The following is a 12,790-nucleotide window of genomic DNA, read 5'->3' on the forward strand; positions in this document are numbered from 1 at the left end:
GGTAATCTTTCTCTGTTAAATACCAAGAATGGGAAATATAACGTAGTTCTGGTCAGAGTAACTACCTCACAGAAAAGTTAGGAGGGTAAAAATCTAAAATATTGCGGCAGTTTTAAGTGAATGTTATAATGTGATTTTTAATCTGATTGTAAAAGCTTTGCATGTTCCATTCTTAGTACGTGCTTCAAAGAGGAAGATCATTAGTGGAGCACCACCTCCTACCACAATTTTTAATGTTATACGCTACCTTGTTTCTTTGACAATAAAAGTTCATTGCAACACAACAAAGGTTTAATGGTCCACAAAATAAATGTATAACGCTTTTGAGATTGGAGACATTTTAGGATGGAAGAAGTTTACTTTGGTCGTGGCCCCACTTAGACTATCTGTTAGCTTTTGCCTATAGCCGACTAATCTAGATTAATGGTCCCTTTTTCCTTGAAGTTGGATTTTCGAAAGTCCCAGTTATAATTACAAGAACACACTCTGAAGTGGGAATTACAACGAGGAAAATCAAAGCTTGCCAAACAGCTCTGACTTTAGTATCCAATGTGGCTGCTAAGGCATGTGGGATGTAGTGAAAGTTGACAGTATAAAAAATTTAGCACTTCTAAAGGTTTGTATATAATTAAAGCAGTGGCACACATGCTATCTGTCCCTAAAAGGGGCAGATATATGCTGCTTTTTTCCTTTGCTCAAATATAGTCACTTCAACGTGCATTTTCTTCGTATGTGATTGTCTCATGTTTTTATGCTCTTATGTGATGCTTCAGTCATGTTTGTGATGTCGTTTGTGTTTTTATTTTTATTTTTGATCTACGTTCCTTTTTCTGTCCTGTAAAACACTTTAAATTACCCCTGCGTCTGAACGGTGTGATACAAATAAACTTGCCTTTCCTTGTATTGCTAATTGCAAGTAATACGACAACAATAAGCTCTATATTTGGGTGTGAAATCCTTTCCAGATCCAAGCTCCAACCAAGCAAAGTGAACTCGAGCATTTAACTAAATGGAGTTGCAGTGACAGCGTTAATGTGTGTTAAGATAGGATATCTACTCGTAACATTTTAAACAGAATCTCGCATACTTTTTTCAAACTATCTCTTTAATTCCATACAACGCTATTAGTATGCACAATCCAAAGCAGCAGGACCAAAGCATTAGCAGTATCAAGATTAACAGCTCAGCTAAAAGTATCATGAGATGCATGTACTTCAACCCCATTATAGACGGAGAGTCTTCTACAACGTCATGCTTACTGCTACTTAACAAATTCATGGATAGTTAACTTTATTTTTTTGTTTTGTGTCTTTTTCATCTGTAAAACTAGCAGCGTCGTGACTTTGCATGATCTTAAAGTTCATTTGTCTGGTCACACTGTTGTTTTGAACGCAATGTGTGTTTTGTAAGTCTTCAAATGTTTTAAATAGATTACCACAGGCTGAGCAGATCCAGGTCAATATATTACTATCCCCTGTAAAGACATTTTTTGGATGGTAGTATTTATTTCTCCAAAGTATAGCATTCTGCATTCACAGGGCCATCACAAAACGTTGTGCAGTGCACATTAATTATTAAAAGTATTACATTAATACTAATCGTTAACATTAATAATGAGCCCCTACACTTTTAAAGGGGCTAGGTTTTAAACAATTAATTGATAATAAGCTGTAATGAAGAGGATGAAGCATTTTGATCTGTCAGAAAACAGGAAAATTTTACTTTATATACTTTTTTTAAATCTAGCATTTAATTTGAACACTTTTATTCAGTGATGAAAAGAAATCTTGCCAGGATTTGTTTTTTTAACAAAATCATAACAGTCTCTGTAAAATAAACGTAACTAAGACATTTTTTTGTATTGTATTCTTTACTTTTTCAAGCTGATCAGAGTGTAAGGGAGTGATTAAGTAGCTGCCCATGATTTCCTGTTTCCCTGACGTATAAATAGGATTTCACACAGAATCTTAGCCACTCTTCAAAATGGCAAAGACAAGTGAACATGTCATTCAAGTAAGGCAGATGTGTGTTGATCTTCAGGTCAGTTAAACAGTAACAATACAATAGTTACTCACCTAAACATGCCTAATCTACAGCCAGAGACACAGATGAAATGCTTAAAGCAACTGGAAATGTGAGAAACAGGGATGGATGAGAACCTAAATTTATCGTGCCACCACGCACAGTGAAGGGGATTGGTAAGGGAGATGAACAAAAATCTACAGAGTTCACTGTTAGAGAAATTCATTAATGACCGCTAATGAAGGGATAACCAGTTCTTCAAATCAACCATTAGACGGCATCTAGATGCCAACTGGTTGTTTGTGTCACATTTGCAATCATAAAATATTTTCCTGCCCTCCCATCACAAAAATAAACATATGGAGTTGCATAACTCTACTGGAACCATTACTTTGGTGAGATGAGAGTAAAGTTTTTACTGACAAACACTCCATTTGGCCCTGCAATACAGCAAAGTATGAATTTGTGAAAAAGCTTAAGTATGGTGGAAGATCTGTGATGATGTGGGCTTGTTTCTCTTTTACAGGCCCTGATCAGGAGGACTCTGGAAGACCTGGAGAGACTGTGCAAAGAGAAGTGATTAAGACTAACTCAGATGAAGGAAGACATCCTGAACCTAGTCCACTTATCTCCAGAAATCCTCATATGACTCTGCAGTTATGTGTTTGTGGTACAGGGGAGAATGAACACTAAGAACTGATGCAATGCCTACTGGTGTGCTGGCGGGACATACAGGTCCTTCTCAAAATATTAGCATATTGTGATAAAGTTAATTATTTTCCATAATGTAATGATGAAAATTTAACATTCATATATTTTAGATTCATTGCACACTAACTGAAATATTTCAGGTCTTTTATTGTCTTAATACGGATGATTTTGGCATTCAGCTCATGAAAACCCAAAATTCCTATCTCACAAAATTAGCATATCATTAAAAGGGTCTCTAAACGAGCTATGAACCTAATCATCTGAATCAACGAGTTAACTCTAAACACCTGCAAAAGATTCTTGAGGCCTTTAAAACTCCCAGCCTGGTTCATCACTCAAAACCCCAATCATGGGTAAGACTGCCGACCTGACTGCTGTCCAGAAGGCCACTATTGACACCCTCAAGCAAGAGGGTAAGACACAGAAAGACATTTCTGAACGAATAGGCTGTTCCCAGAGTGCTGTATCAAGGCACCTCAGTGGGAAGTCTGTGTGAAGGAAAAAGTGTGGCAGAAAACGCTGCACGACGAGAAGAGGTGACCAGACCCTGAGGAAGATTGTGGAGAAGGGCCGATTCCAGACCTTGGGGGACCTGCGGAAGCAGTGGACTGAGTCTGGAGTAGAAACATCCAGAGCCACCGTGCACAGGCGTGTGCAGGAAATGGGCTACAGGTGCCGCATTCCCCAGACCTGGGCTACAGAGAAGCAGCACTGGACTGTTGCTCAGTGGTCCAAAGTACTTTTTTCGGATGAAAGCAAATTCTGCATGTCATTCGGAAATCAAGGTGCCAGAGTCTGGAGGAAGACTGGGGAGAAGGAAATGCCAAAATGCCAGAAGTCCAGTGTCAAGTACCCACAGTCAGTGATGGTCTGGGGTGCCGTGTCAGCTGCTGGTGTTGGTCCACTGTGTTTTATCAAGGGCAGGGTCAATGCAGCTAGCTATCAGGAGATTTTGGAGCACTTCATGCTTCCATCTGCTGAAAAGCTTTATGGAGATGAAGATTTCATTTTTCAGCACGACCTGGCACCAGCTCACAGTGCCAAAACCACTGGTAAATGGTTTACTGACCATGGTATCACTGTGCTCAATTGGCCTGCCAACTCTCTTGACCTGAACCCCATAGAGAATCTGTGGGATATTGTGAAGAGAACGTTGAGAGACTCAAGACCCAACACTCTGGATGAGCTAAAGGCCGCTATCGAAGCATCCTGGGCCTCCATAAGACCTCAGCAGTGCCACAGACTGATTGCCTCCATGCCACGCCGCATTGAAGCAGTCATTTCTGCAAAAGGATTCCCGACCAAGTATTGAGTGCATAACTGTACATGATTATTTGAAGGTTGACGTTTTTTGTCTTAAAAACACTTTTCTTTTATTGGTCGGATGAAATATGCTAATTTTGTGAGATAGGAATTTTGGGTTTTCATGAGCTGTATGCCAAAATCATCCGTATTAAGACAATGAAAGACCTGAAATATTTCAGTTAGTGTGCAATGAATCTAAAATATATGAATGTTAAATTTTCATCATGACATTATGGAAAATAATGAACTTTATCACAATATGCTAATATTTTGAGAAGGACCTGTACAGCTGGTTGTTTCTGTGAAACTGACAAAGGAGATGACTCTGGACTTGGGGAGGATTTGGGATAAGGTGAGCAGGATGCTGGAAACCTATTTGTAGTCTTTCATTAAGAAGTGAGCATCAGACCTAGAAACTGAACAAACAGATTAAAAAAAGTTTGGCTCCTCATTTGCAATTACTGTTGACAAAAAAGAAAAATGTTGCAGGTTTGAAACTGCCTTGAAACATTTTTTAATCATAAAATGCACTGTAATGAAATTTTATTTTCCATTTATCTTATTTCGTTCCTCTCAGTTGACCTAGTTTTTTCTTGCATGGTAGCATTTAAATCTGCAATATGAAGGAAAACAAGCAGTCAAACATGAATTTTTCTCTGTTGATGGCTTTTGGATGTAATCTTGAATTTATCCACCAAATTCCTCTACAGGATAATCTCTGCTTTTAATACAGAGCACCCTATGGGCATGATAATCATTGAAAGTTCGGTTTTCTGCTGCTTTTGTTTTGTTATGGATGGACAATCTTCTAGATTTAAAAAAATCTTTTAGTGATACTTTATACCACCAATGGGAGAATCCTCAAGTTAATTGCAATTTAACTGTAAATAGGGTTATTGTAGAATAAGAGACTCCCTTCTCTTTTCTGAAAGCTCCTAAATTATGTAACTTGCCTTTTGCGAGTTACTCACAAGGTGTTATTAAGCAAATACACCAATTTGCCACATTATGACCATATACTGTATGGTTATAGGATATGTATACACTGCAGGGTAAGCCCAAATTTGTCTTAGTTCCAACATTTTATATTTGGTTTTAAACATTTCTTTTGGTTAAACATAAATTGTAAATGATTTGCAAATTTGCATCGTGAAGAGTTACAGAATGAAACACTGAGGCGTTCGTAAACTGCAGCCCCAGTTTCTTGCATTAAAAGATTAAAAGAAGCTGTAATTAACTTCAGCCTCACACTGCTATGATGAGGAATAAATCTTCCAGAATATCCTGATACGGTTTGTGGGTGTTTAAAGCCATTTTATCCCAACATGCTCACATGCAAACAAGCCTCAATTTTATTTAATCATTGTAGACACGAAAGGATGCCTCTCACAAAAGTGGTCACAGACTGTTCCTTTTCTTTTGTAGTACCAGTTTTTCAGCATGATCTTAAACCTCCTGGCAGCAAAGGCACAGGCAGCAAAGGCACAGTTATATCTCTGAGCCTGGAATGCTGCCCTACTTGGCAGCTCACTGAAAATCTTAGTCTCAATAACCCCAAAGCAATTTTGGTAAGAATCCCAGCCCCCCTCCAACTCTGGCTTATTCATCCGATTTAAAAATGAACATTTTTGAGGATGTTCTTTCTTTAAAATTTTAACCCAAACTGGAGCAATAGCCTTAAATTTAGGTTGGTTTAATAAATACATCGTGCTTATGACTTAAGTGCACAAGTGAGTTTTTGTTTCACGCTTTCCTAAAGGTTTAAAACTTGACACAGAAGACCATAAATAAAAAACCACCAATAAATGAAAAAATAAAGGGAGGTGGTGCCTTGTAGAGGCAAGTCAACAGAATGAATGCAAAGATGCTAACAAAAACATTGTTAGCAGTAGCACTGTTGTAAAAGAACAGAAATTAAAAGTAACGAGGCTTAAAATGACTCTTTAAGTTGTTCCTGTTTGTACACAAGCTAGCATTGCAACAGCAGCGCAGCTAGATGCTGCAGGAAGTGAGAAAAGCATCTGCAGTTTAAAACTATCATTGGCCAGCACTTTAAAAGTCAATATTTTTAGGGACTTTTGCAAAGCTGGAATTGTTTTTGATCTGTTTGTGGATTTTCTTCAGATTCAGCCAAATAATAATTGAAGCGTTCAGTTATTTTTAGTACCATTGCTACTGCTGCCACGTTTTTTGTTCTGGTGAAAAGCTGAATTGTAACACATCCTGGTTGAGAGGTTTATGGAGAGATTCTCTAGTTACAAATTTGTCATAGACAGTTTAAGTGTTTTTAATTTATTTTGTTTACTATCCATACTTAAATATGTCTGTGCATTAGATGCCTCTTTAAGGCTTGTGACGTAACTTAATATCATTTTTGTTTAGATTGTCCATATTGTATTAAATCTAATGGCCCTGCATTAGACCTTTTCAAAATCAGTTCGAATAATTGCACTTTTCTTCTCCTAACTTGGAAAGCATCTCTAAAGCTAAAAGGAGCTCAGAGTGTTTAAAAGTGTTTCCATTTTGAGTAAATTGAATTTTACAGGAGCAGGAAGTTTCCTTGATGTGATGCAGGTCTCCCAGCATTATATAGTGCCTTGCAAAACTATTGATACAGCTTGAAATGTTCCACATTTTGTCATGTTGCAACCTCCATCCATCCATCCATCCATCCATCCATTGTCTTCCACTTATCCAGGATCGGGTCGCAGGGGCAGCAGCCTAAGCAGAGAGACCCAGACTTCTCTCTCCCCAGCCACTTGGGCCAGCTTGTTGCAATCTCAATTTATGCTTTAAACTGTCAGACAAGGGGAGCATTAATCACCTATGGTGACTCTTGAGGATCTGCAGACATCCACAGGGCAGGGAGAATTATGCTTATTTAAAGTTAGCTACAAGTTATGCAGGGGATGCAGCTCTGGTCAATGGAGACCAAAGCTGAAATTTCTGACCTAAATGCTAAACCCCATGTATGGCATTGGATAGCACACTGAACACACCATTCCCATGGTGAAACACAGCGGTAGAAGCATCATGATGTGTGGAAAAAAACCTGGTGAAGGGGGCCAATGACTTAAGACTGGAGTGGAGGTTCACCATACAGAAGGATAACAACCCAAAGCATACTTATGTCTGAATGACCTATTCTTAGTCCAGACTTAAATGTATTTGAGAATATTTTTAAATTGATCTTAACCGACGCTTTCTATTCAGTCTGACTGAAATTGAGCTATTTTGCCAAGAAGAATTGGAAAAAAAGGCTTGAGTCCAGAGGTACAAGACTGGTAGAAAAATATCCTGAAACATTTACAACTCTAATTCCAGTAAAAGTTTGGTCTTTAAAGTATTAACTTAAATTAAAATCTGTTGAGTTCACATTATTCCATGTGGGTTAATCAGATATAATCTTAATAAAATACACTGAGATTTGTGGTGGCAACATGACAAAATGTGAAAAATATGGGAGGTATGAATCCTTTTGCAAGACAGTATAAATGTGAGAGTAATAAGGTGGTCTACCTGTTTGATGTTGGTAAATTTCAGATACGCAAAAGAGAACATTATATACATATCAAAATACCCGTCAAACTAATCCCAATGCATTTCAAAACCAAATAATACACAGACACGGCAAGTTTGTAACAATAGACTATTTTTTTCATATTTACATTTGTACCTAATGTGCAAATTAATAGTTCAAAGTAGTGTAAAACTCTCAAAGGAATACAAAATTATATCTTACAGTCCTAACATGGTGGGAGTCCATGAACTGGTCACAGAGAAACAGAGGGGAGCAACACTGCAGTGTGTACAGGAGAGAGACAGAAGCAAACCCAGGGAGCAGTGGACATCCTTGGCCAGGACACACTTTGTTAGGGACAGCATGGCACATTACCCAAGCATCACCAGGACAAACAGCAACACATACACTGCATCTTTACAGTAGTCATGTCAAATGAGCAGAAAGCACTTAGAGGCCCCGGGTTTTCTTTTGTTTTTCTCTAAAAACTCCCACTGATTGGTTAAAGCACTAAAGATCACAAAGGCTTGAGGTGCTTGTAGCAGCAAGTGCTTCTTTTCAAACAGCCTCTGAAAGCGGAAGAACAACCTCACAATGACCTGGAGACTTGTTTTTGTTGTTTTCTGGTTTTCTGTAGGTCACCACATACTGTAGTGGTTAGCATGGTCGCACGTCGTGTTGTGTGGACGTGGGAAGGGGGCTAGAGACACGTAATAACACTTCAGACAAAATATAAAAAATAAAACACATCAGCCTGCTGTCACGATTCAGAGTTCGTCTCATCTAAACACATTTAAGGAGCAGATTGGTCGACAGGCAACTCAGAGAAACACACCAAGATCACTGCATATTTGAGAAGCAGTTGTAAAGTGTTTGACTCAGAATATGTTGAAAATTTGGATTGTATTTAGTTGTTTTATGTTAAGAAGCCAGCTTGGCAGTGCTTGTGGACTTAAGGATACGTGCAAAAATATGAAACATGATATTATACAATATTTTGAGTCCAATTCTGACACAGCAAACCCCTTCAACATGGCAAAACAAAAAAACAAAGGTACACAAAACAAATGAGAGTTCAACACTTCATTCTAATCCAACATTACAGTCTAAAACTCTTACACATGTTAATTTCTGTATTTCAAATTCGTTTACAAAAAGCACACTGTGACGTCCCTTTACAAGTCACATGACACATGTTAACCTATAGTATCCATATTATTGGTGCATAGACAAAATCAGGAGAGTGTAGCAAAGAATCACCAATTTATTGCTTGAAAGTCTAATATTACCACCCCCCCATTAAACTTCTTTTGATTGCAAACAACTACAAATATCCCACAGAGAACCAGGCAGAGGTATTGCATTCAACTGATTAAAAGAGCTAAAATGTCCCTTCCTGATGAGATGCAAATCCTTTTGCACTTTGAAAAATAAAGAGCTTTCCTGCACATAAATTTACATCGCAGAGATAAACTTTTACTCTAAAACAAGTAAAAGACTACATTTGATGGGACAGAAGTAAAAGAACTAAAAAATAAACTATAATCTGGCCAAAGCTGCTCACTGTTTCAAGTTCTGCTTCCCTCATCATGAGGCAACAAGGGAACAGGGACAGGAACGCACGAGCATTACTCAATAAACCTAGGAAACTTTTGAGATCATTTTTTTTTAAATGCAGAGTGCAGATGGTGTTGTTTACTCAGGTCTCCTGCAACAGTGTTGATGCTGAACTTAGCGGTGAAAGCTATACAGGCCTCTGGACCTTGCTCTCCCTCTCTCTGCGCTTCAGCTCCTCCCTGTAGCAGTAGGAGCAGTAGTTGTCCGTCTCTGGCCTCCCGTAGAAGGAGCAGTTCTCCCTCTTGCAGCGGCGCTGCTGAAAGCAGTACAAAGGGCTCCCGGAGCTCCGCCCTTTGGCTTTGTCTGGGCCGAGCCAGGTGTGAGGCATGCTGTCCTCGTCGGCAAACTCAAGGCAGTCCCGAATGTCTCCTGCATTGAATCCATTGGTGTATGTGTGAGACTTGTGTTCGCTGGGCATGTTGTAGGACAGGGTCTCCATGGTGTTGACTGTGCGGACCCCTGACAGGCGCGCAGGGCTGTAGCTCTGAGAGGAGAGCGTGCGGTTCTGCTGGGGGTAGGTGGCACACGTCTTTAGGGTGCCCACCACTCGCTTGTAGGGGTCATCCTGTAAGATGGAGGATTGCATCTTAACATCTTGTAAATGAATCACGCTGTGCCTCTGGATGGGCGGTGTATGGCTGTAGTGGGCGGACACAGGGATGTGTCCGGATCTCTTAGCACCGATGCTTGGCGAGGAGTAAGGGGCAGGGGCTAGGACAGGGCTTGGGTGGGAGATGTGATGCAAGCTCGGTGGAGGGGTCAGAGGAGGGACTTGGACAGAAGAGAGATTAACCGCAGGAATGGGACTGTTTCTGCCCTGAAAACTCAGCAGGGGCTGCGGGTTGTTGTAGGTGTGGTGGGGCAGGACGGGAGAGCTCTCCAGTGGAGAGCTGTCGGACCTCTCTCTCTGGAAGACGCTCTCGTGCTCCGGCTTCTTCACTAACACCTCGGTAGTGGCAGAAGGCTTCTTCTCCGCCTCCTTTCTCTTCTGCTCCTGCTCCTGACTAAAGCGCTCCTGTGCGTTTGTCAGATAGTAGTTGATCATCTCCTCGTGAAACTGGTGTCTATGGCTGGTCAGCAGCAGTCCTGCAAATATAAACTTGCGCTCCCCCTGCATGGCAGCCCGCAGGATGTTGAGGCTGAGCTTGACATCTGTGCTGTATTTCCAGTTTTCCAAGGACTTGTCCCCTGAGCCTCGCCCTGTGCTGTCCTGTCTCTCAGTTGGGGAGGAGCTGGACGGTCTGTCTCCCTCTGTAGGGGAGGGACTTGTGGCTTTCTCGGAGGATGTGGAGCTGGTTGAATGGCCTGAATCTTCCTTGCTCCCTTTGGTTGTCTTTGACTCCTTCTTCTTTGCCTTTTCCCCTCCATTTTCCCCATTACGACCTGAGCTAGAGTTCGACTTGTTCATTTTGCCATGCACAAGTCCTCCCAAACCTCCCATGTTCTTCTTCAGCTTGATACCAAGTGTTTTGCTAAAGCTTCCTAACCTGTTGGCTACAGAATCAGTTCGACCCTTGTCCTTGCGCTGCTTGTCTTTGTCTTTGTCTTTGCTGGGCTTGCCAGTGTTTAAATTGGAGTTGCTGCCGACAGACTCGCGGTCAGAGTCCATGGACTCAGCAAGAGACTGAACATCCTCACCTGCAGAGGCTGTGGGAGACTCTGGCTGAGCCAACGGAGCCTGCAAAAAAGCCAGACAAAAAAATGTAAAAACTTGAAACTACAGTGTTTTCCCAAAGGAAAAGGATAAAAGGTTTTCAATTGTTTTTACAAATAATAATCAAAAAGGTTTGTTGAGCCATTGTATTTACTTTGTCAGTTTTACCCCCAGCGTAAAGATCTAATGCAGAATGTTTATGAAAACAGTTGGGAAATAAACACATTTTGTCATTTTTGATGAGTCATAACCATCATACCCACAAATGTGAAAGATTATGACATTCTGACACTAAATAAAACCGACTGATGGGACCCGAGGGGTTTCAGAAACATCTGGAACAAGGAAGTCTCTCCAAAGTAAATTAACCATGAAAAGCACAGCACATATGAGAGCTGAAAAAAAAGCCTTTACCCTTGTTTCAGAAGGGATTCGGATCCATGTGACATTCATGTAGTTGTGCAGCAGGTTGAGCTTGGCCTCCAGAGACAAGATCAGACTGTTGAAGAAAACATGATCACATCTGATAAACATATCCTTATATGAGTCTATTTAACATTTCAGAGCATAGGGAGTTAAAGGAAATAAATATGTGGAGCAATCTGAATAATATCTGCAGTGCACTAAAGGAAATACATGGAGATGTTAAGAGGTGGATGAAGCATCATTTCAGTTTGTGTCTGTCATGTTGCAGTTTTTTGGATGATAATCTTCAGAAATGTGAAACTGAACCCCTTAAATAAAACTTTTCTAAACTCAGTGAAGGTGTTGCAGCTTTTCCCAGACCACTTCTGGAACAATGCAATGCCAGCCTCAAATATTTTACTCTTACCAATTTCTATTTTAACTGACCTTAAGCCAGATCCTATAATCACAGTTAAATTCCATCACCTCACATGTACAGAGTCTGATTGGTGGGTGGACTGGCAGAACCGCTTGGGCCTGCATTTACAGTCAGTACATTTTTGTGCTCTGCTGATAAATATTACCTGTTGGTGTTTAGGACTTACTTGGCTAGCTTGGTGTTATCATTGTCGTCCCTTCCCCACTCCCAGTCCACGCCAGGATCCACAGCAAAATGGAGCGCCAGCAGCTTGTGCTCAGAGTCGGTCAGAGGGATAACAGCTGGAAGAGAGGAAAATGCAACTGCATTAGTTTGGTTCAACTTAATCTACAGAGAGAAGACTGTATGACACTGTTTCTTACATGCAAATGTGGGGCCAAGCATTTGGACAATTTCAATATTATATGAAAGAACTCAAAAATACAGTAACTCCTTATTGGAGCACAGGGCTAGTTTGCTAAGAGTAACATCAGAGGAAACTTTATCTACTTATGACACATGTATGTCTAAATCCAGGGTTTTTGCACATTTTTAATGTCAAATACTATATTTTTCCAAGGTCATATTTACAGTTCTGTGTAATTTTTATGCCCATTTTAAAATATAAATGCAAGGGGTCACTATGAATCAAATTATGCCTAAATGATAACACATAAATAAAATAGTACATCAATTAAATTTCATGTTTTGCCACAATTTTCCAGACTGTACAGAAACCCTGCAAATCTCCCTAAAATAATGATCATATTGTGTAATGCCATGTAACACTACATCACAAAAAAAAAAAACATATTTTAAGATGAACGCAGAAATTAAAAAGGCATTTTATGAAATCGAAAACACATTGAGAAACAGTTTGAATATAGTATACACACAATTTTATAAAAAACTTATTTTGTTTACAGTGTTATGTTTTGGTGGTTTTCTGAATGTTTGGGGTTCTGTGTTTAAAAACATGTTTTATTTTTTTATGTGGATTTTTCCCCCTTTTGAAACTCTGGAACTCTAGAGACCATCTTCTGTTTTAATTTGTTTGTGGTGTCTGTTTAGTTTTGTGTTTTCTGTTGTATTCTTTTGTGTTTTACTTTCTGCTCTGTAGATTTGAAGCTTAGAGCCA

At 39.8% G+C, this 12,790-nt stretch overlaps 1 protein-coding gene across 2 annotated transcripts in view; it reads right to left on the reverse strand.

Annotated features, from left to right (window-relative positions):
* Positions 1-7,673: 7,673 nt before the first annotated feature.
* Positions 7,674-12,790, reverse strand: part of otud7a (OTU deubiquitinase 7A) — a 59,262-nt gene continuing 54,145 nt past the window's right edge. For both annotated transcript variants that reach the window (XM_047354569.1, XM_047354577.1), the window contains exons 11-13: positions 11,840-11,954; positions 11,244-11,328; positions 7,674-10,853 (exon numbers count right to left, since the gene is read on the reverse strand). In XM_047354569.1, the coding sequence (XP_047210525.1) occupies positions 9,303-10,853; positions 11,244-11,328; positions 11,840-11,954 (1,751 nt within the window). In that variant the 3' untranslated portion in view covers positions 7,674-9,302. The remainder of the gene's footprint in view (positions 10,854-11,243; positions 11,329-11,839; positions 11,955-12,790) is intronic.

The sequence above is a fragment of the Girardinichthys multiradiatus genome, chromosome 2, assembly GCF_021462225.1.
Source record: "Girardinichthys multiradiatus isolate DD_20200921_A chromosome 2, DD_fGirMul_XY1, whole genome shotgun sequence".
Lineage (NCBI taxonomy): Eukaryota > Metazoa > Chordata > Actinopteri > Cyprinodontiformes > Goodeidae > Girardinichthys > Girardinichthys multiradiatus.